Raw genomic sequence first — 23,527 nt, forward strand, 5'->3', positions numbered from 1 at the left:
TGGTACTTATATAACACTTGAACAGTAAATATTACAAGCTTCATTCACCCACTCACTGACACATTCATACAGCACGTTCTAAATATCACTTGGATGGCGGCATCAGGAGCAATGTGGGGTTCGGTATTTTGCCCAAGGACACTTTGTGCACTTAAGGAGCCAGTGATTGAACCACCTACTGTTAGATAATCCACTAAACCTCCTGAGTCCCAGCTGGACACTACTTAGTGTAGTTTGTATGTTTAAAACTGTGAATATGAGGATGCACTTTGTAAAAACCGGTGACAGTGATGAGTTAAAACATGAGATATCACATGAGAAATGAGTGTTATAAGCAGGATAAGGATTACATGGATATTTGTTTTTACTGACACTTTTAATGTGTGAATAAAGCGGCTCTACTAAAAAGTTTATACATCAGCCAAGCAAATAGATTTGTTTATGGGTTGATGAGACCTTTCTTCTTCTTTTGGTTGCTTTAGTTGTCGCCATAGCAGATCATCAGCCTTCATCTCACCCTGTCCCTACCATCCTCCTCTGTCACACCAACCTTCTACATGTCCTCCTTCACTCCATCTATAACCTTGTCTGTGGTCTTCATCTTCATCTCCATCTTCAGCATCCTTTGTGCATGTCCAGACCATCTCAGCCTTGCCTCTCTAATTTTGTCTCACATCTTTTTGAAAGTACCACCATCTTCAAATCATATATCATGGCTTTCACTCAGGTCTCATTACCATCTTGCAAATCTTCCCTTTGACTCTTTACACTTGTGACACTCATCTCCACCTGCTTTCCCCTGCCTGCACTCTCTTCATCACCTCTCTACTTCACTTCTTCATGTTTGCTTTGGATGGCTGACCCCAGGTATTTATAGTAAAATATGGCCGATGAGTAAACAAAACTGTTGTGAAGTAAAGAATAGAACAGTTCGATCAAGTCAAGTCACAAACTAGATCGCAAACTTAAAAGAAAAAGCAGTTATACACGGAAATTCGATGTAGAGTCATCTTTGCGAGATGTCCTGTAATATAGTTTGCTTTTTTCATTATTAATTTTCTTCTATAAACGTTATCACCCAGGAGTACAGGGATTGAAAACCCCAGCTTTGCTTTATGGGAAGAAGGCAAATGTGCAAAATTTGTTGCAGTAATTGTTAAAAAATTAATGCGATCGATAGATATCGAAAAGACTCATAGAACATACAGTATATTTACTTTGGATATAGATTGTGCATTGCTGGACACAACTCTGTACCGAAAGGGGGATCACATGTGCATACTGCCATGTGAAACCGAGGGAAGAAGAAGAAGAAGGAAGCAACCCGCTAGTAAGCGTCATGACGTCATGGCCGTCGTGCTGTCGTTGGCAACGGCGGAGGCTGGAGCGGGAAGCAAATAACAGCTTTGATATGTATCAAATGTTGAACGAGCTGCTGTTTACACGGTACCGGGAAAACTGGAAAACCCCGCATCTTATGATGTGAACAATAAAAGGTTATGTTTGGCTTTGAGCTCCGGAGAAGGCAGAAGGAACTTTCCCGGTTATTTAGTTAACTGTCTGCTTGCTAGCTAACTTCCAGACTGGAATATCAACAGGTGGATTTTCTGTTTGCTGCATTTATCAATGGCCTACAAAGGTAAAGTGCACTTTAAAGGTTTGAATGAAATCCATATAAAATACAACAACGAACACCGAGAGACAGAAACCCTGATTTTAAACGAGAGTCAAACGTTGTTAATAACTAGTTAAGCCTAACTCCAGCTTTTCTAATCGTGCAGATTGGCAGCATCCCTACGTTAACATATTCAAATATGTCCGAGTAGAAGAGTGGAAAAGGTCGGCAAAAGAGGGGGATGTGTCAGCATACACGGTAACTTTGTACACACTACACTTGCCTGAATTACCCTTATGAAATCAGTAAAGACTAGTTTGTCTCCTCACACAGGTTGAGGATTAGTTTTTCTAAAGATAAATAGAATTTTAATTGTTTGAATGTTTTGTCCAACATTGCGTCTCTCAGGATAAGACACTGAAGTGTCCGGTGTTCAGGATCAGGGGCCCTGTTCCTGCCAACAGCTTCATCCTGCTTCCCAAAAACAGCAGCCAGTCCCTGGGGCTGACAGGACGCTTCTTCTACCTCCTCTTCAGGCCGACCCCCGGCAAATACTTTGTGGTCCACCTAGATGTCGCTGCAGGGGTATCATCCCTTATTTGGCTGCATGATCCATTGTGCATATCATTCATTTTTGCTCAGAGAAATCAAGACTGCTTTCCCTCTTTCTCTGTGCTGTGTTTTATAGGAGGGTCAGGTTGTCCGTATCTCCTTTTCCAACACGTTCAAAGAGTTCAAGTCCACAGCTACATGGCTTCAGTTTCCTTTCCTGTGTGGAGCTGCAAAGGATTCAGTTTATGAAAACACAGCGAAATCTGCAAGACGGGGTAAAAACTATGCACACTCACGCTGCCTGGTATACTTAAGCCATTTCCAGTAATTGCACAGATTGTATAAGAAGGATCTAAAAAGTGAAGCTAATGCAGAAATGCCTAAAATCAGCATTATTTCTAAGAAGCCCCATCTCTGCTTTTGTATCGAAGTCTATGAGAAAACAACCCTACTGCTTACTTGAGCTATGCCCTCAGACGCTTTTTTAATGAGCTTGTGAATCCTATAAAAGTATTCTTTTTTAATACAGAGGGACTGTTACTTTGTAAAAATCACACATTTTTATTTGATATAGGTTTGGTGGGTCCAGCTCCTACATCAGTGCGCTGGACGTGTCTGATGCTGGACCTGCAGCTCACGCTTTCTGACTACCTCAGCCGCTCCTACAGTCACCTGAAGAATATCAAGTTATGTGCCAACATGACAGTGAAAAACATGTTTACCAGTGACTTACTGCTAGACCCAGGTGAGGGCAAAACTTTCAAACAATGGACGTCTTACTGTACATGTATATATTTTATATGTGCAGTTAGTTGTTTAACTGCTGTTTTTCGTTTAAAATGGCCAGATCAAGTTATGAAAAAGAAAACTGGACAGTGTTTTTCTGTGTCTCTGAACAGAAAACTGTAAAACCAGTCAATTCAACGAGCAAAGATGATGAAATATAGCTGCACACAGACACACATGTTGAAGCTTTTAAAATCTTTAACCCAGTCATTGCTTATTCATTGTTATTATCTTTTAACAGGAGTTTCCTTCAGTCAAGCTAAGTTAATGGGTCTGACCTCATCTCAGGGAACAGGTGCCATACCCAGAGAGATGTCATTTCCTGTGCCCAAGGGAGGCTCCTGGCATGATCTGTATGATTACATCAGGTACAGCTATAGATATTCAGTTTAAAGCAAAGTCCAGAAAAAACACTTTTCTTGATACAAAAACTGAAATTTTGGTGCAAAGTGGTAAAGATTAGTCTCATAGCCACGCTGAATATTTGTAATCCATATCAACAACTTCTTTGTTTGCAAAGTCATTTAGGCTCTCAATATGTGGACATGTACTTGAATACTGTCTTAAGGGTGGATTTTTCCTTTTGTGATGATTTTAGAAATATTTACACCTATCTGCAGCCTAAATTGTTATTGATTTAATACAGATGTTATCTGCCTTTACCACTGCTACAAAGTCATTCAACTTTTCCTAACCCAACAGGTTTCCCTCTGAAGGTACAAAGTTACCGTTTGACTCCATTCAAAAAGGCAGTCCACAGTCAGAGCATCGTAAGTAATGAAAAGGACACTCGTCACCAAATATACTGAAGAAAGAGCTCGCCTCACCTCAAAACACAATTATGCTTAAATCGGTTCTTTCTTTCTGGTGTTAAATTAAGTCTTAACTCAAAGAAAATGAAACTACTGGCTCAATATTACATGCCTGATTCATGGGATGTGGAATCTGAGGTGCTTGTGTTCATCAAGGTAATAATACCAGTAGTAATGTATCGTAGATGACTGGTTTCCATTTTCCATTGTATTCTCCAGGGTCTACTCCCAGCCTCAGCAAACCAGTTCAAGATCGTGTGTCCCTCATCCACCAGATCACCAACCCAAAATTAGTAAGACTGATAACATTTAGCACATTTTTCCTTCCATGGTGAATAGTACGGTATAGATACTTTTACCTGGATAAATAAAGGAATATGTATCTTTGAGATTAAGAATCCTTTTTTAAAGAGAGACCAGGCCAGGAGGACGGCATAAATTACAATAAATATTACATTGAACGTGTGAAGAAAAGAGATACAGCTGACATTCAGTACAGGCAAACATCTGAATCATGTGCAGTAACAGGTCACTACATGAGCAACATCAAAACCAGTCACTCTGACCAAGTGAACTGTTTTCTCACCCTTTAAAACAGATTTAAACTCCTGCATTATAACCAGATGTAACCAGGCCACTTTTAAAAGCCCCTTTTTCCTCATTTCTCACTTTAGACGGTCATTAGTAAAAATACTGTGAGAGCGTTTGCTGTACTGGTTGTCATTTTTACACGTATAGACACACAAATAAGAAGAAATTGGTCCAAGCAGAGAGAACTTTCAATTGGACCAGTTTTCACTCCAAGTATATAATTAGGTGGAGGCTTATGATTTTTTTTTTTTTTTAAGCGTACATCTTTCTATATATGTTATTTTCTTCTTAGCTATCAAGAAATAACACCCCTGTGGTGGCCAGCATACCTGAGCTGGGTGTAGTCTCCACTCACCAGAATGATCTGTTGGCATCCTCCGGTTCACACAAACTCGCGTCCAGGCCGCCTTCTGAGGCTGATGATGGTGGAGTTCATGTGTATGTGCACGCTGAGGAAGGCCTGAGCAAACGTGAGGAAGAAAGTGAAGATGAGGTGATGCTTCAGTCCTCCTATTAAAATAAATGTCCAAGCTTAGGATGCCCTGTTATATAGCACATTCCATTCTTTGTACATTCTGCTGTATTTGTCCTTCAGTGCTCTTTGTACAGTTGTGTGTGAGCTTGAGAAAACCTGTCGACCTTGTTATGTTACAGTTTGTGTGCACTCCTGTTCCACGGCCTGTGCGTCTGTCACTGTCCAGAGAAGCCAAACAGCAGGTAAAAGGGTGGAGATTGAAACGAAAACAGCCGCCAGGACGTGGTTTGTTTCTAAAATCTTAGCATTTGTTTTGTTTTTCTGCTCTTTCTTTTAGAAGCTGCTCCCAGATCCGATTCTCAGGCTCAATCGAATCATCGGCTTTGGAGGAGCTACTTTTAAATGTGTATGGTCCTCTGGAATTAAACCCCTAACTAAAACGCATAACCATCAATCCTGAAAAAAATTTTAATAACTGCACTTCATTGCACCGTAGGCCCTGTGGTCCAAATCTGGCGATGAAGTGGTGTATCCGTGCCATGCAATTATCGTCTCTATGAAGATATCCTCTAACCAGCAGAGATTCTTCATCGGCCACACCGATAAAGTAAATGAGATCCGGCGTGCTGCTCCAACTCAGCAATGTGAAACATCCAAAATAAGATACTTAAAATTCAATATTACACTTGGTGTCTTTGTAGGTGTCTGCGCTGGCTTTTAATGGTAACACAACCCTCCTGGCCTCAGCGCAAACTGGCAACAACAGTGTAGTTCGGGTGTGGAACTATCACAAAGCAAACTGTGTGGCCATGTTCAGGACTCATGCACATTCGTTATCCTGTCTTAGGTAACCGATTGCAATCACACAGAACAATAACGTGTAAGTTTGTTAAAAACCTTGTTTTGTTAAATTAGATTTTTCTTCCTATTTTGAAGCTTCTCCTACGGCGGTGGCATTCTCTGTGGAGTTGGTAAAGATAAGCACAATAAAACAGTGAGTTCCATTCATTCAAATCTTATGAAAATCCATGTATGAAAAGAATTATCTCTAGATGTAGAGTCACAGAGGTCGTTAGATCAAAATGAAACTATTCTAAGAAGCTTTTAATAATATTAACCCAAACTGACCCACTTTATTTTTATCAGGCTATAAATGGCTCTTCTTGTTGGAGTCTGATTCTGCAAAGCTGTCGGGTGATTGCGTCTGTGTGTTATTTCACAGATGGTGGTGGTGTGGAACACTCTGAATGTTAGCAAAGGTGGAGAGGTGTCCATCTTGGCCAAAACGCACACAGATGTGGACATTCACACCATGAAGGTCGCCTTCTTTGACGATACAAGGTACCCTCCGTACTGCATATGTGTGTTTTACCATTTGCACTTGTGTAAATGTTAAATCACACATTCTACCATACTGTATAGCATCATGTTATTAGTCTGCAACGAATGGATTGTCACTCTCTCAGCTGTTGGAAGCTTTGAGGACACTGTCCTCTGAAGGTTGATCAGTTTGATCTCTAGTGCTGACATCATGTGGATCTTGTGAAGCTCTTCATAAACTGCAAACAGGTGAAGGTTTATCAGATTTAAATGCAGGCATGCAAAGAGTCACACTGCAAACAGTGTTGTGGGGATTGTGAGGAAGAGACAAAGAATGAAGACTTCATTGTGGAGTGAGATATTCCGCAAAGACAGTTTCAACCAAGCAGAAAGTACACCCTCTGTCAGTGCTCAGGTTTTTCATATCGACTCATCATTTATAACAATTCAACCTCAGATGAACAACAGTACACTCTGTCATTAATTATTTATTAAAAACAAATAAAAATGCAGAAGCAATGTGTGAAAAATTAAGTGTATCGCAGTGTAGTCGAGAATGGAGACAATGGCAAAATCTGCAAGTGTGCTGCTTTTAGGATGGTGTCATGCGGTCGGGGAAATATTCGTCTGTGGCGAGTGCGGAAAGGCACACTGCGTTCCTGTCCAGTCAACCTGGATGAATACCAAACACTGGATTTCACAGATGTGGCCTTTGAGGAGGGAAACTCTGATGAGCAGCATCTTGATGATCGAACACTGTGAGCGAGCAAATCAGCACGCGGGTTTTCTTAACTTCAGGAGAAGTGTGAAACAAATCTGACTCCACTGAACATGTTCGCTCTGTAACTTCTTCCCCATAGATACGCCAGCACTCGGAGTGGGCATATCTTTGAAATAGACTACAGCAGCGTTGTTATTAAAAACGTGAGGAGGCTGTTACCTGCACAGACGCAACATGCTGACCGCAGAGAGAAATGGACTTTCAATACAGGTGGGTTGTTAGAATTCACAGTCGTGATTCTCTTCAGGTGACATTATCTAAACTTAACTTGTCTTCAATTTAACATTTGATAATTTACATGATTAACCCCCACCTGAAAAAATAAGTCAAACGACCATAATGTGACTGTGTTCGTCCCATCCCAGGTCCAGGCATTGCTATCAACAGCATCAGTGTGTCCTCATCATTCTGCGCCACAGGCTCTGAAGATGGCTTCCTGCGGCTCTGGCCCTTTGATTTTTCTACAGTCTTCCTGGAAGCTGGTAGGCGCAGTCATGAGATGGCCTAACATTCACCTGTAGCTAACAGTTACCAGAGGCAGTGATTTAATCTTTAGGTGATGAATATTTAGAGCTTTGATGGGTAAGATTTATTTATGTTTTTGTTTCTCAGGCCTTTCTGATTTAACTAATGTTATAGACACACATTAGATAACTGAATTAAAACATTCTCACTACTTTGATGACATTGTAGATGGATGGATGAGGTTGAGCTAAGCTTTAAGTGTACTCTCTGTTTCAGTGGTGTTTAAATTAAGAGTATGAGCAGTATTTGCCTGATATGAGAAATCTGTGAACTCGATACACTCACTTTCCGTCTTCAGGAGTTTCGGTGTATGAGCGGATTTGAATTTGAAGCAGCCACCTCTACAGGCTCTCCATCCAGGAGTACAGCAGCTATGGCATTTTCTGCTGTTAGTGTGGCTAACTGTTGGTGATCCTGGGCTGTTTAAAAATAGCTGGCTATGTACATTATTTGTATTTTTCCAGAGCACGAGGGACCTGTGAGCACGGCGCTAATCTCATTTGATAGCCTTCGCGTCCTAGCTGCCACCTCTACTGGTAACCTGGGCTTCCTTGATGTGAGCAGCCGTGGTTACAACACACTGATGAGGTCACATACAGACACTGTGCTCGGCTTCAGCGTCGACGGCATTCATCGGCATCTCACAACAGCTTCTTCTGATGGCACAGTGCGAATCTGGAATATGGATTCCCTCCACCAGGTCTAACTAAAAAAGAAAACAAGTATACAGAAACTGTCCCCATTACCAGTAGCACATTTATTGATCAGATCGATGTTTCTCTTGTCTTGTGTTCAGCTGTATGATTTTGTATCTGAAGACAGCCCCTGCTCAGTAGCCTTCCATCCGGGGGAGCAGATCTTCTCCTGTGGTTTCAGCTCTGGCATGGTCAGAGTCTTTGCAATCTCCAGTGCCAAGCTGCTGGCGGATCATAAGTACGTTTTAACTAGCCCGGAGTCGGCACCGGTGGCAGTGAAGAAGCTTTTTCCATTTATATGTATTTATTTTTACACAGGCAGCACAGAGGTGAAGTGGTGGGTCTTGCCTTTTCTCCAGACGGCGAGTTCATGTACAGCGCCGACTCACAGGGGTCTCTGGCACTTTATAACTCCTCTGAGGAAGAGCACAGTGTCATCAAAGTTGTGTGTATGTATACAAACAACCACTTCAAGTTATTCTTAGTACACCCATAAGTAGAACTTTTCTGCAGACACAGCATCAAATGGGAATAACTCACTGTGTCATAACATGTACTGTTTAATTTTAAAAGCCTATAAGATAACACGTAAACCAGACTTTTAGTTTGGTTATTAGTTTTAGAAAAAGTGTACCGTAGGTAAACTGGACTCTTATGTCTATCTACCCTCTGCTGCAGGCTGCTGCAGAGCCACATGTTGGATTTTTCTGCCCACAAAGTTTAAAAGCTGTTATTCTTTTCTTTTCCTTTGGATTAGTTTTTTTTCTCCAACGTTTGTTTTATTGCAACAAAAGTGCTGATTTTCATTCATTGCACTTCTACTAGGAACAACTGTGTTATGTAGATAATGTTTTTTATTTGCTTGAACATGGTCAATTACTTACACTATTTTAAATTACAAATATAAGCTGGCTTGACACTCTATACCTTTTCGGTTAGGTAATGTGGTGGCTCGAGGCACTGAGCGCGCTCCAGACGCGCTCACAGTAAGCAGCGACAGTCGCCGCCTGGCTTTTGTCGGTCCCTCAGAGTACACTGTCACCGTTGCTGACGCACGGACTCTTGATGAGGTCAACTCTCACACCGTACAATCTGCACTTTTCACTTTGAGCATTAGAGTCTGGGTTCTTCTGTCTTACCCTGTCCACACTGACACATAACTTCTTTTGTAGCTGCTACATGTAGATGTGAGTATTTTGGATGTAGAGAGTCCCCGTCTGGATTCTGCCCTGAAGGTCTGCTTCCCTCCGGCCTCCACCAAACACTTGTTGGTTGCCACATCTGGTAACAAGATCCTCTGGGTTTGCACCAAGACAGGCCGCCTCCTCCGAGAGGTAACTGTTCACAACAGCTTTGTTGTAAAATCCATGAATTACTTGTTGAGTGGTTCCAAGACTGAGTATTTGCTTAAGACAGAAACATGGGAGATGCCTGGGGTTGGTTTTCTCTTTAGAGATATATGGTGCTACAAGACAAGAAGCTTAGAAGTTTGTCATAATATAGTAACTAAGATATTATTGTATAGTTTTATGAACACAGTTTGTATCTCTTTGTTTCTGAGTGTTGTTTTTCGGTTTTTCTGACAGCTGTCTAAAGTGCATAAACACTACTGCTCGTCCCTGGCTGTGAGTGACGATGGTCGTTTCCTGCTGACAGCCGGACACAACGCTGTGAAAGTGTGGGATTATAACATGCAGCTTGATATTAACTCACAGGTAGTCAACAAAAGAGTAACTTAGACTCTTTAGAACAAATATTATCAACTAAAGTACTTGGTAAAACTTTACAATACAGCTCATGACAAAGGGTGTAATTTTAATATGATTATATATAATAATGATGAATACAATTACATGGAATTTAAATGTATTTTATTTTAAATTACATTATAATTTTTTACCTAAAAAGTGCTTAAAGGTAGACACACCAGAATTAGAGGATAACAAGCCAGGTTTTTATAGAAAGCAAGAAAATAATTAGAATGTAGGTGCATTTTAAATTGTATACACAGCATACTTTTGTGTGTGTCACATCAAGGAGTGGATTACTTGTGCCTTTATTTCACCAATATAAATGTGATAAGGACTGTTCTCACTTAGAAATGGAAAGAAAGAAAAAAATAGCATCAACATTTGCATCACCGTGTGACCTTATAGTGATGGAGCCAAGTCTGACTTATTTATTTTCTTTCACAATCACTGTTCAAGTGTAAATTTCAAAAGTAAAACACCTTGAAATTAGGAAAGTTTAAACCCTGCCATCATATGGCCTGCGCCCTGAAAAGTACACTGTTGTACTTGTAAAACTGTAAAATATGTTTTGCTTTTTCAAAATTATCAAGAAATTATGTAGTGCTTAAAGTTGCTTACAGCATAACTTGTTTGGCCTTTTTTGAGATTACTTACAGTAATTTCGTTTTTCTTGTGTGTGTGTGTGTGTGTGTGTGTGTGTGTGTGTGTGTGTGTGTGTGTGTGTGTGTGTAAAAACCTGACTTGTTATTCCCTTATTCTCGTGTATTTTAAGTGTATGCTGGTACTTTCAAACTAAGGTACATTTCATACAATTGTCTGATTGTAGTTATAGTTTTGCAAGTATTGAGTGGTTACAGTTGTACAGTAATGTTTCACATTGCACTAATTTTTGTAGAAATTAGGATTGTAGAAATTATGTCAGCTGTAGAGAACAGACAGTAGTAGGAGGCTGATGTTTTAGGAGTTAATGTCGTGAAGTTAAATGTGTTTATTTCTACCAGATGTTCATAGGCCACAGTCATCCTATTCGGCAGCTTAGCTTCACCCCTGACCAACTGGGAGTGATCTCGGTCGGGGACGCCATTTTTCTTTGGGACTTCCTGGCAAATCCTGTAAACTCTACAGCTCACAGTTGGTAATAATCACTCTTGAGTCTTCTTAACAACTGTTTATAACCTATATTGGTTCATATTTATTTGTCTCTGTCTTCACTCACAGCTCACCTTTCAAAATAAGCTACGCTCCGAAACCAGGTGACATATTTAGTTTGCTCCAGTTCAGTCTTGCTTTAATGATGCAAAATGCATCTCATTCTTTTGCTTTTACCAATTTGAAATAAATAGTTGGTCTTGCAATTTTATATAACAACTTAACAGACACTGAAGTTGATGATATACAATTGTCCAACGGTATGCCTCGAAAGACAGCGCCGCTCCCCTCCTCACCACCACCACGACTGGACATCAGCAGCATCGACCGGGTTGGACACCGAGGTAAATTTGTGTTTTGTTCGTCTGCTTCCGCTTGTAGTTCCTGTCTGTGGTGGACTGTATGATTAGCTGATCAGTCTGGGACTTTGTGCACAGTCTTATACTGATGGTTTGCTCTGAGAAACTGATAATCAATCTGCTTGTAGTTTTTAAGTTGTTAGAGTTATTGCCATTGATAATTTTTATCATATAATCTGTAAATTTAATACAGTCAAGTTTGCTTTTAAAGCAACAGTTTTTTTCTGTCTCACTCAGATTTGGGGTCCTTGTTTTCTTGTGACACCCCAGCAAAGACAATCCCAACTGCATCAGCACCAGAGACTGGTTCAGGTCTTTCCTCTGATCCCAGACCTGCTGTCTCCTTCCTCAAAGTGACAGATCTGATCAACGGTTCTCCCCTAAATAGCAGTTATATGGACACTTGTAAATGCAATGTTTTGGGGGGTTTGGGTATTATATTGCTGTTGTTTAGCTTTCTCATTTTTTTGTTTGTTTTGTTTTTTAAATTGGTGCCATTTTGCCTTTCAGCTGAGTTGAAACAAAAGAAGCCAGTACGTCCAGACTGTTACAAGCACTTTATCCCACGTTTCAAGACATCATCACTTGATCAGGTAAACAGACACTGCAGCCACAATATGCTTCTTTAGATTTGCTGTCCTGTCTTATTTTCTTCTCTCTTCTAGTCTGTTGTAGCTCCAGAAGCACAAGAAGAAGGCATAAGGCTCAAAGCAGTGATTGGCTACAATGGCAACGGGCGTGGCAACATGGTGTGGAGCCCCGACCAAGGTTAAGATGATATTCTGAAAGAAAAACATAAAAGTAAAACTGAAAATATTGTGTGACATCAGAGTTATGGTATGAACTTAAGCTTGATCAAACAAATAAAAGTAACCTAAAGCACACTGGCTACTACTATTGAAACTTGAGTAAAAATCCAACTTTGAAATCAAATGCACGAAACACTTTTCTACTCATAGCAGCTTTTAAAACGAGCCACTGAGTATAGCATTGCTTAAACCCAGCAGTTATTTTCCGTTGCAGGTTTATTTGCATACTCTTGCGGATGTGTGGTGGTCGTGGAGGATCTTCATACAGGAAGTCAGAGACACTTGCAGGGCCACAGAGAAGAGATCTCGTGCCTTGCGGTTACAAATGATGCACAGGTAATTTTTTTTTTAGTTCGAAACTCAGTACTCAAACTCTACAGGTATGTTATCTGAAATATTATCTGATATGAAATGACTGGTGGAGCATCAGGTGTGGTCTGCTATGATCAAGGTACAAAATAACCACATTTTTTAGTTGTGTGCTGAAACCAAACACTCCTGGTCATTATGAAAAGGCTTCTCTAATAAAATCAAAGAGAAACGAGAGGGAAAGTGACCACAGCCAAATAGTGATTGATAATTATATTTAATTAAAAATGAATGCACATATAGGGAACTAGAGTTATATTATATGAAAAGTTTCTAGAAGATTACACTTCTTTGCTTTGTATCCAAGAAGGCAACTGTTGTTTGGCCTGACAAAAGCAAGAGGAACCTGGGAACCCTGCAGTCATTGAGTCGACCATGAACTCCTCTATTTATCAAAGTATTCTAGGGTCAAATGTGGGGACAGCAGCTACAGCCTGGCTGAAATGATCCCAAGCACAGCAGCAAATCTACGACAGAATGACTGAAAAAGAAAGCAATCGGAGCGTCACAATAGCACAGTCAAAGTCCAGACCTCAACCTGACCTCAAGCAGGACCGTTTGGAGAGCTGTGCACAAACAAATGCCCACAAACCTCAATCAACTGAAGCAATGTTGTAAAGTAAAGTGCGAGAGTCATTTTTTGTTGTTTTTTTTCCGAGAGTGTAATACTTTCATCACAGAGAGCTATATGATGTAACTGTCAGCAATATGAATCAACTGTGTATTGGGTTGTTTGTGTCTTTATTTCATTCTCAGACTATAGCATCAGCTGGTGGCACTAACTCCAGCAGGAGCCTTATCTCCATTTGGGACGTCCAGAGTGGAACGTGTCGTCGCAGTGTCTCCTACCACAGCGGCGCCGTCCAGTGTCTTGCGTTTTCCAGGGATGATTGTTTCTTTCTCTCTGTTGGTCAGTGTCGTATCCGATTGCAGTTGAACTTTTCTTTTCTTTGTGTTTGTTCCGTATTATATTTGATAAAGTAGCTGACAGCAATCGTCTCATCTGCTGCAAATCGTATAACTGCTACTGGCTTGTGACTCTTCACCATTACACAGGAGACTTCTCTGACCCAGAAGTGGCTCTGTGGAGCAGTAGGAACTTCCAGATGCTGTCAAGTGTAAGGGTATCAGGACCAGTCCACGATGCTGCTTTCAGCCCATCAGCAGCCAGTCAGATGGCCTGCGTGGGCACCGATGGGGTATACTTCTGCTTTCTCCACACACAGGGCCAGGATGCAGACCTCAAGGTTAACGACCAGAAAAAATCCATAAACACACACAATAAGATTTTCTTACCTGATCAGGAGTTTTGGGCCACATAATGTAGCCATCATTGAAATGTAAAAGAAATGCATTTAGTTTTGAAGTGAGTGAAGATTTTACTTTACTTACATGAAGATTGACTTTTTCTTTACCCATATAGGTCCAGAGGGTGAAAACACCAGCAGAGGTGGGTGATGTGGAGCTGACGGCTCTCTGCTACCACATGGATGACTTCCTGTTCACCGGCACAAACCGAGGACATGTTTGCACCTGGGATGTTAGAACGCAGCGCTGCTTAATGACCTGGGAAGCCGACGAAGGAGAAATTGGTACAAATAGGCAAAATCCTCCATGTGTTCATGATAGCGTGACATTTCACCACACAGGAAAAAAACACAACAGCATCACTAGTGCAGCTTAGATAGAGATATCTTGGATATACAGCTTCTGCCACAGGAAACTGAATTGATGTGTTTTCTTGGTGTAGGTGTGCTGCTGTGTCGAGGGAACCGCCTCCTCACAGGCAGCAACACCCGCTGGCTGCGACTGTGGGAGGTAGAAGCGGTTCAGAGCTTGAAGGCTGAGGAAAAGGGCAGAGGTGTGGAAGACAGGTCTGTTGCTCAATTTTGAATGATCCCTCCTGTCTCATTATATCATCTCATTAATACAAATATACAATCCTCAGTCAGTTTACTAACGAGAATACAGGGCAAAAGGTAAATAATGTTTAACTGTTTTACTGCTTTCATCCATTGCACTGTCTGGGTGTATGTTGCAGGAGCAATAACATAATCATAGCATAGATTTACAGGCAATTCTGTATTTTTATATTTTTATATTACTGACTTGTAAATAATGGGTAGAAGAGCATAAGTCTGTGTCTGTGGTCGACTTGAGCTCTAGAAAAGAAGAGAAATGGTCATCTTTGATTCCTAAAGATCTTTCATCTCTCATCCCAGAGGTCTCTTTAATTCTAGAAGAGGGGGAAAGCGTTAGGAAGAAAAGATGTTTGTCAAGTGTGTGCAAAACAACCAAGTAAAAGGTAAAAAGTTCACAGGTTATGGACAGACTTTGCCAGTTTTCCTCTGATTCAATATTATAAGTCAAGAGAAGAATTCTGAAGCTGTGAGCATGGTAAAATAACTCATGTGGAAATGTGCAAGTAAGAGAAACTTGTAAATTAACCATGTTTAAAATTTTGTGTTCTTCAAGTTGCCTGACATTCGAGTTGTTTTGCACATACTTGCCATTCTCTCAGCCAGTTTGTTGTCATCATCGGATAGTCTTGAAATATTTTCCACATTTGCAGAACATTTCATGACTACTTCTCCTTCACTGTGGGCCAACTCATTCCCCCCTTTTCACTTTAGGTCTGTTTTCTATCCTTTGTCTTCATAAAAATAAGTTATCTGGGCAGTTGTCTTAAAATGTGCTTAATAAAATGGTTGTCATTGGCTGTCTGTCTCTAACAGTGAGCAGTGTTATTTGTGTTATGAATAAGAACAAAAAATGAGAAACAGTATTTATGCAGATTTCTTTTTCACTTCGTGGTTCACTTATAAGCTGACCTCTTTCTCTGCATTATGCTCTGTCGTGTTTTTTGAAACATTAAGAACCAGGTAAAGAATAAAACAGAGACCTGTCTCTACTTTAATGGTGGATCAGTGCTTATGAGCACCTCTGTCTGTGCTTCAGTGGGACAGCAGTGGTGTTGGCGCAAGAGATAATGCTGGATGGGGCAACAGTGAGTGCATCGTTCGATAACACAATGGACATGGGGATTGTTGGAACCACGGCAGGAACCCTCTGGTACATCAACTGGTCAGATAACAGCAACATCCGACTGGTCAGCGGCCACAAAACTAAGGTACCAGTGTGACATTTAGGAATCATTAGCTCGTGACACAGAAATAATAATGTTCTTGTGGGCTGATTGCATGTTATACCTTAAATGTGTATTAATGAATGTGACTGTTAAAATATACAACTGCACATAGCATCATTATAAAAACTGATTTGTTATAGAGCTGATGTGTCCTGTGTTGTTTACAGAAGGCTCTCTGTAATGTTGACTTGACACTCTTTTCCTTTTTCATTTAGAAAATGTTTCTTTATATTTGTATAGCTGCAGGTATAATCAATACAACCAGCTGATTTTACCCCTCACAGATCCAGTCCATGTATGATAAGAATCTAAAGTGCTTCAAGCTGAGATGTTGAAGACTATTAATCATTTCCTCTTCATTTCAAATAAATTAGCCCACCATCATCTCTTTTATACTCAGCAGAAAACCTTTCTGCCTCTCCTGCTAATAGATAGAGTCCATAATCCTGTTTGAACAGGGAAAAATGATAAAGAAATAACAGACCTCAACAAAATTAACACTTAAATGATTATAAAGCATTAGAGACTTGGAGATTCTGGTAGTTCTAAGACAAAAGCATAAAAATGACTCCCTGGAGTTCAGAGGAACGGAAAATATTAAATTATTAAGGGTTTAATGATTAGTTAATTGGCTTCTTTATGAAATTCAAAGGCTGCCTGTCATTAAGTAAGTGCAATCTGTCCACAGCACAAAGAGTAGACTGTGAAAAGCCTGACATTATCAGATCAGTTTTTATTAAATGCTTCTTTTTTGACATTGCTTTTGGTTATTCACGTTCAGTTTACATATTGATTTGTCTGTTTATCTGACCTCCCACAGCTGTTCTCTTGTTTACTTTTTGGTCTTTCTATAAGCCTTTTTTCTCTCTTAAGAGAGATTCACAGCAGGCATTAATCACAATAATAATCTGCGCCTGATACAACAGAATGGGCTGTTGTATAAAAAATATGCAGAACCTGTAGCAAGAAAATGCCAGAAATGTCTTAATAAGATCTCTGAGGATGCTCTGTTTGCTTGTTGAATGTTATCTTCAGGCTAGAGAAAACACTTGCGTCTCTGTGTGTTCTCTGCTCTCCAGGTGAATGACGTAGCGTTTAGCTTTGACGAGAGCCACTTTGCCACCTGCAGCGAGGACGGCAGCGTGAGGGTGTGGTCAACCTCGAGCTATGAGCTGGTGGTGCAGTTCCAGGTGCTCAACCAGGTGAGTGAGTACACTCAAAGGGGATTTTGCCACAAGAATTATGTTGGATACTTACTACACCAACTGAAAGCATCAAAGCAAAACTGTAATGAACACATTGGCATCGATGCTAATCTCAGTAATATCACAGAATTATTGAAGCTGAAAATTAATAAGCAGCTCATGCATTTGTTTCATGTCTTCATCAGGCTTGTGACTGTGTGTGCTGGAGCCCTTTTTCCAGTGCAGACAGCACGTACGTGGCTGGGGGATACAGTGACGGGACTGTAAGGATCTTTCGGCTCGCCTCAACAGAGATGGAGATGAAGCTGCATCCCCATCACGTGGCTATCTCTGCCATCCAGTACTCAGCTAATGGTGAGAGAGGAGAGCTGAATGTAGTGTATTTACATTTTATCTGCTTTGCAGGAATAAGAGTGTGATAATATAGTTCAGCTACGTCACTTTGTTCAGTGAAAATACTCACAGGAAGGACTTGCTCTTTTGTGCATTACTGTTCTGGAAGTAAAATTTAATGTTTCATCCAGTTGTAGCTTTGGAACTTTTTTTTGTCCCCCACTGTACAGGTCATGTGATCCTTTCAGCTGGGAAGAATGGTCTGGTAGCCGTCAGCAGCCCGGTAAATGGAGCAACTATTCGAGTCATAAAGGACCACAAAGGAGCGATGATCACCACAATCCAGTGTGTGATTGAACAGGTCAGCTCTCTGAAGTCAGAACAACAGAAACCGTGGCAGATGTTGGAAACCAACCACAAGAGATTAAGAAATATATATGAAAATGATATATAAACAACCTGCAGCTGAGGTCGTTTCGATAGAACCAGTCACAGAATCAAAACAGTGTTCTGAATCATTCCGTGACACTGATGTAGGTACAACGTGCAGGCAGGACACATAACCCACTCACTTGCTTTAATTACCTGCACTGTTGACACATGGGCCTAACTGGACATCACATAGACTGTGCTAAAGCGAAGTCTGATTCATTTGGGCATGTGCATTGTCACTCCTCTGGGTAATGTCTGCAAATCCCACTGCATGTGTGAAAATGAAGCTGAAGATGTAAATGTGAACTGGTAATAAACTCTATGGTCAGTATTAATCAGTGAGAGAAACACTAAAATTCCTCAGTGAACCCTGCTTCTTATACACAGAAATATATTAGCTAGAGTTAATGATCCTGTGTGAAACTATTTAAAAGCAAGACGTCTAACTTTAGTGATACTTAAAACCATTTTTCTTTCATCAGTACCTTTCTGACACTGTTTTATCTTCTCGATCCCAGTGTAAAAATTTTGGGCTGGAAGGAAATGACCTGTGGTTGGCCACGAGCGCTGACAGGCGCGTCAGTGTGTGGGCTGCCGACTGGATGAAGGACAAGTGTAATCTGCTAGACTGGCTGTCATTTCCTGCTCCCGCCCATTTCACGGTACAATCTGTATTTTAAGTAACAGTGCATAGTAATGAGTTGAAATGTCACTTCAATGGCTTTTTGTTTTGTTTAGGGGTTTTTGGTTTTTTTGGGGGGGATGTCAAGTTTCTGATGCAGCTAATATATGAAGTAAATCTTTGATAAGTGCATAAATAGAAACTGCTGCTACAGCTGGACTGGCATAAACAGGGTCACACAGAACTATATAGAACTCTATATTGGCTTGCAGTGTCTGCAAAAACATTCCAACAGCATAGCGAGAGCCCTTCAACCCCAATGTAGGATTGAAGGGCTGTATTTCTTTTGCTCATCCTCATTTTATGCTTCAGCATAAATCCTACCAGCACAGGACTGAAGTACATTTAGACTTTAAATATGCACAGAGTTTTAGTGAGTAATGCACTGTAAACAAAAGATTGTGTTTCTCTGTACAGTGAAAGGGAAAAAATATTAGTTGTAACCTGTTTAAAAAAAAAACTGCCCTCCTACAGTAACTTGCCAGATGACACAATGATGAGCTAATAATATGCTGATGATACGAGGATGTATCTGTATGTTAAAACCAAGAAGCAGGATTCTTCTGCCCCTCCACCTCCTCTTAATGAGAGGAGGTGAAAATGCAGATGAAAATGAGTCTGTGTGGCTACATCAGGCATATTTATATGATGAGTTTAAGTTCTCTTGTTAATTAATAAACATTTTCCATTTTAAAGAAACAGGGGTTTTTTTTACCCGTCTCCATCTAATATTTTTTGTTCCTTCCATATGTTGTAGGGTGACAGCCTGCCCCCCAGCATGGCTTCCTTCTGCCCAGCAGACCACAGCCTGGTGGTTTACACCGGCTACGGAGTAGAGAAAGAGCTGTCTTTTTATAGCCTCACTAAAAAACAGGTACCACTGTACATTTTCTCTTTGCTTCACTGCATTAGTGCTTCGAATTATTCTTTTTTTTTTTAATTCTTATTTTTTATGAACGTATACTAGCAAATGTTGCACACAGACAGTGTGTGAAGCCTGTTTTTATTCCTATTTGCAGATAATCAAGAAGATTTCCTTCCCCCACTGGGCCACATGCATTAGCCTGTCTTCTAAGAGTCATCTTGTAGCTGTGGGATCACATGGTAAATGCTGAGGTTTTTTTTCTTTTTCATTTGTTTGCTTATATTTTAAATGTGTCACATGGTTCCAGTAAAAACATTAAAGCTGCATTGGTTGGCTTCTGGCCAGTGATGAATTATTCGCTGTGTGTCTCGTGTCTTATCAGAGCGAGTGCTGAAGCTGATCAAGTCAACAAGTGGCAGGTTTCAGGACTTCTTGCAGCACAGCGACTCACTGCAGACGTGCCAGTTCTCTCCCTCTGGGACACTTCTTTTCTCTGTGGCTTATAATGAGATCCTGCTGTGGGAAGTGCGAGGCCTCTGACCTGATCTGTGCAGGCTCATTATTTTTCACCTAGGTTTTATTTTTTTATGTAACCCTACTGTTTCTTAGATCGTTCAATCAGTTGAATATTTTTGGTGGAACTGGTGTTGTTTGTGGAAGACTTGTTGAAAGATTTGTCACATAAGTTTATCGACTGAATCATTTTTTATATGTATGTTTTTGAAATATAATGTTTTTTAAATTCAAGATCTTTTGTGTGTGTCTAGTTATTTCTATATATAGAGATGTATATATTGAGAGTTTTCATACAGAGTGTATGAATGTGTGTTAGTGTAAATGAGTGATAAACAGCTCTTGGCATTTACTATTTTTCCATTGGTGTGAAAATAAAAGGCAAGTGTAAAATTACAACATGTTTTTACTAAGGCTGTGGACCAGAATGACAGGTGGACAGGTGCCCTCCTCAGAATATGTTGTACTCATTGTCCCCGCGTTCCTTCTATAAAAGGACACACACAAGTGATATTCTGTGACAAAGACTTGAAGTCTGGCTTCCCAGTCAATGACAGTCTCACTAATTAGCAATACTAGTCACCACTTCTGTCAGGGGCTTTTCAACAGTTTTTTCTGGAAAAAAAAAAATTTCAAATTCTAATTTTTATTTGTCACGTACACAGTCATACACAGTACGATATGTAGTGAAATGCTTGGACAATTGCTCGTGACCTAAAGAAAACAAAAAAGGAAAAGACTATGAATAAGATAGGAAATAAATATGAAAAATCATCTATACACCCAAATTATTCTGTTTACAAAAATAAGATTCTAATTAATGAAAAGCAAACTCTCTAATTATAGTATTGACTGGCAATAAATGGGACAAATGTTAAAATATAGACCCCGATGATGTGCTCCATGTATTTATATTTGCAAGGATGAAATGTGATTTAAAAATGCTAAACTGGGAGTGATGAACACAGATTGATGTGAAACCACATATCATGTTTGATATTATTTTTTTCTTGTTTGCACTTGTTGTGTATTCCCTGTGATTTCAGTGTGTAGTTGAGCAAACAAACCCTGATCCAGTGCAGTAAATCCAAAGACAACAGTGCAGTGAATAACGCCTGGCCTGTGCCCAGCAGAGGGCGTGGTTTCACAGTCTCCTCTGTGAACCGGAAAGATATGATTTCACCTTGGCTGCATATCGCTGTGGAGTGGCACACGTTTGTTTTAAGCTAGAAATTTGACATTCAAATGAATGGTGGATGTCACTTTAGTGCCGCGACGTGTCTGACTGTTCTCCAGAGAGAGAGGAAACATGAAGCAAGACGTCAGGATACTTTTGCTGGGGGAACGTAAGTCATTCACACTGACAGCCGAGCACAAGCTAAGCAACTAGCAGCCATTAGCTGCCGTAGCTAACTAACTTTTTGACTTCTAGTTGAATATGTTCTGGGTTACTGCTGATGCCAAGAGGCGATAAGTGTCTTTAAAAGGAAAGAAGTTACTCATATAAAAATATATGTTTTATGCTGGTACAATATACTCCTGTCTGTCGTTTATATTTCGCTAGCTTAAAATATTTGACTGGAAAGTTACAGTTAATAATGCGCTGCTGGATTCTAGCGCGGAGTAATCGCAATAACGTTATCATTTTATGTATTTTTATCTTATTGACTGAACAGTTTTAAGCCATACTGTGCAAAACAGTATGGCAAAAGTATATTTCATTGATCGTTTATTGTTATTTTGGAAAGTTTGCTTTGAGTTAGGTAAGCTAACACATCAGTACTCTCTAACGGTCGATACAGTCATCAAGGAGCCATATAAACTAACTAAAGGTAAACAGAGTAACAGTTAGCTGCCAAACAATAGTAGGTATTTTATATAATCATGCTTTCTTCTAAGTGAACACGTTTCAATTAAGTGGGCTTTATGAAGCGATCACTACGCATAATAACTACTTTATAACTAGGTGCTATCAAAATACGAGCTAGATTAGCGCCTTTCATCCTCTCATTTTCTTCTCTGACAGCCAAAGTGGGGAAGACATCTCTCATCATGTCTCTGGTTGGAGAGGAGTTTCCTGAACAGGTAACTGTAAGCACAGCTCACCACTGCTGTGCCTTTCTAAGCATCTAAACATGTGCCTTTTCTTGCTATGTACACTCCTTCACTTTTTTGGGTGCACCTTTTGAACTGCCTACTAACACAAATATCTAAGCAGCCAATCAAATGGCAGCAACTCAGTGCATTTAGGCACGTAGACATGTTCTAGATGACAAGCTGAAGTTCAAACCGAGCATCACAATTGCCAAAAGACGTGATTAAAGTGACTTTGAACGTGGCATTATGGTTGGTGCCAGACAGGCTGGTCTGAGTACTTCAGAAACCACTGATCTGATCTTCCCATGCAAGCATCTCTGGGAGTTGGTCTGAAAACCAAAAAATATCCACTGAGCAGCAGTTCTCAGATTAGGCATCCTGTTCATGCAAGAGTTCAGAATAGCTAGATGGGTTCAAGCTGATAGAAAAGCAACAGTTACCTTGATCGTAAAAAGAGGTTATTGGAGTATGCAGAAAATTAAAGCTAAAAGCACATTATGTACAACACTGAAGTAGATACCATCCTGTCAGCTGTCAAAATGAAGTTATAGTTAGCACAGACTAACAACAATTGGATAATCGCAATTTTTTGAGTGACGACTTCTGCTGTGACATTTGGATGGCAGTCGCATTTTTGTGTAAGCAACATGAAAGCATGTAACCAGCCTGCCCTGTATCAACAGCTCAGGTTAGCAGTGGTGTAATGATGTGGGGGATATTTTACTGACGTACTGCTTGACACAAATTGAGCATGGGTTAAACACCACAGCCTACTTATTGTTGCTGACCATATCTGTCTTTTTATGACCAGAGTCTTATTATGACTGCATCCAACAGTAGTTTGTGATTATTAATTCAGTTAATGATGTTTAACTTCTAACAGGTTCCCCCCAGAGCTGAAGAGATAACCATCCCTGCTGATGTGACTCCAGAGAAGGTTCCCACACACATAGTGGACTACTCAGGTAGCACATCATTATTACACCATTGATTTGTTCTTGTTGTACACTGTGTGCAGTTTGTCGAAGTTGCAAATTGTGCACGTGTCTGAATGGCATGAGTTTGAGATTAATGTTTATCTTCAACTTTAACAGAAAAAGAGCAGAGTGACGAGGTCCTTAGAGATGAGATCATCAAGGTAAATGCAGCAAGCAGCAAGAGAACATAATAAATGTTATTATTTCCAGCTGGAGTGCACCTTTGCATACTTGTAAATAAAAATATGAAAGCTGGGGCCATAAAACTTCAGACTGATCCTTTTCCTTTCTCTGGCTCCGGGTACATATATGCACTCTTGCGAAATGTAATCAGTACTTAAAGTTTTTTTGTTGTTCTAGTTTTTGTTTTGTTTGTCTTTGAAATAATGAGTGTAAAGTAGCAATCGTTTAAACCGTTTAAACTGAGTCTGCTCTCAGTTTTTAGGATTAAGATCCAACTTTCTTTTTACACCCCTTACAGGCTAATGTGGTGTGTGTAGTGTATGATGTCACCAATGAGGACACAATAGACAAGGTAGTAAACTACTGTTTGTCTTATATTGTGTCATACTGTACAGTGATCCCACACACATGTGTTACATGCCGCCTTTTCTTTTTTCAGATTAAAACCAAATGGATACCTTTAGTCAACGGGGATGCAGAGAAGGGAAACAAGTATGTATTAG

At 40.2% G+C, this 23,527-nt stretch overlaps 2 protein-coding genes across 4 annotated transcripts in view; both read left to right on the forward strand.

Moving 5' to 3' along the window:
- Positions 1-1,354: 1,354 nt before the first annotated feature.
- On the forward strand, positions 1,355-19,980 carry wdr90 (WD repeat domain 90). 2 transcript variants are annotated; one of them, XM_005721561.1, is made up of 43 exons: positions 1,355-1,639; positions 1,782-1,873; positions 2,024-2,200; positions 2,304-2,442; positions 2,742-2,912; positions 3,195-3,321; positions 3,656-3,723; positions 3,985-4,058; positions 4,649-4,849; positions 5,011-5,073; positions 5,169-5,237; positions 5,328-5,438; positions 5,533-5,678; positions 5,768-5,825; positions 6,054-6,172; positions 6,748-6,909; positions 7,012-7,142; positions 7,298-7,414; positions 7,922-8,157; positions 8,254-8,390; positions 8,471-8,601; positions 9,092-9,222; positions 9,325-9,486; positions 9,739-9,867; positions 10,905-11,038; positions 11,122-11,156; positions 11,280-11,396; positions 11,649-11,816; positions 11,922-12,004; positions 12,077-12,179; positions 12,435-12,556; positions 13,346-13,499; positions 13,646-13,836; positions 14,013-14,181; positions 14,340-14,463; positions 15,548-15,719; positions 16,817-16,939; positions 17,128-17,296; positions 17,506-17,636; positions 18,226-18,369; positions 19,147-19,263; positions 19,409-19,493; positions 19,637-19,980. In XM_005721561.1, the coding sequence occupies exons 1-43, from the start codon at positions 1,627-1,629 to the stop codon at positions 19,792-19,794; spliced, it is 5,463 nt and encodes a 1,820-aa protein (XP_005721618.1). In that variant the 5' UTR covers positions 1,355-1,626; the 3' UTR covers positions 19,795-19,980. The 2 variants fall into 2 exon arrangements, with proteins under 2 accessions (XP_005721618.1, XP_005721619.1); XM_005721562.1 differs by having other exon boundaries at positions 11,649-11,783.
- A 929-nt stretch (positions 19,981-20,909) lies between these two features.
- Positions 20,910-23,527, forward strand: part of rhot2 (ras homolog family member T2) — a 10,256-nt gene continuing 7,638 nt past the window's right edge. Inside the window, exons 1-6 of one of the 2 annotated variants that reach the window (XM_005721563.1) lie at positions 20,910-21,113; positions 21,794-21,852; positions 22,748-22,829; positions 22,959-23,002; positions 23,323-23,376; positions 23,464-23,516. In XM_005721563.1, coding sequence (XP_005721620.1) covers positions 21,077-21,113; positions 21,794-21,852; positions 22,748-22,829; positions 22,959-23,002; positions 23,323-23,376; positions 23,464-23,516 — 329 coding nt within the window. In that variant the 5' untranslated portion in view covers positions 20,910-21,076. Of the gene's footprint in view, positions 21,114-21,540; positions 21,600-21,793; positions 21,853-22,747; positions 22,830-22,958; positions 23,003-23,322; positions 23,377-23,463; positions 23,517-23,527 lie in introns of those variants that run through there. The other variant, XM_013913077.1, reaches the window with a different exon arrangement.

Source organism: Pundamilia nyererei, unplaced genomic scaffold (assembly GCF_000239375.1).
Source record: "Pundamilia nyererei isolate P.nyererei 1_Seehausen unplaced genomic scaffold, PunNye1.0 scaffold00005, whole genome shotgun sequence".
In the NCBI taxonomy this organism is placed as follows: domain Eukaryota; kingdom Metazoa; phylum Chordata; class Actinopteri; order Cichliformes; family Cichlidae; genus Pundamilia; species Pundamilia nyererei.

Bases quoted from the DNA above. Each gene is read 5' to 3' on its own strand.
- wdr90 (XM_005721561.1), top strand. The intron at 12,557-13,345 runs GTAATTTTTTTT...TTTCATTCTCAG, and splicing joins CGGTTACAAATGATGCACAG to ACTATAGCATCAGCTGGTGG. The intron at 14,182-14,339 runs GTACAAATAGGC...TTCTTGGTGTAG, and splicing joins AGCCGACGAAGGAGAAATTG to GTGTGCTGCTGTGTCGAGGG.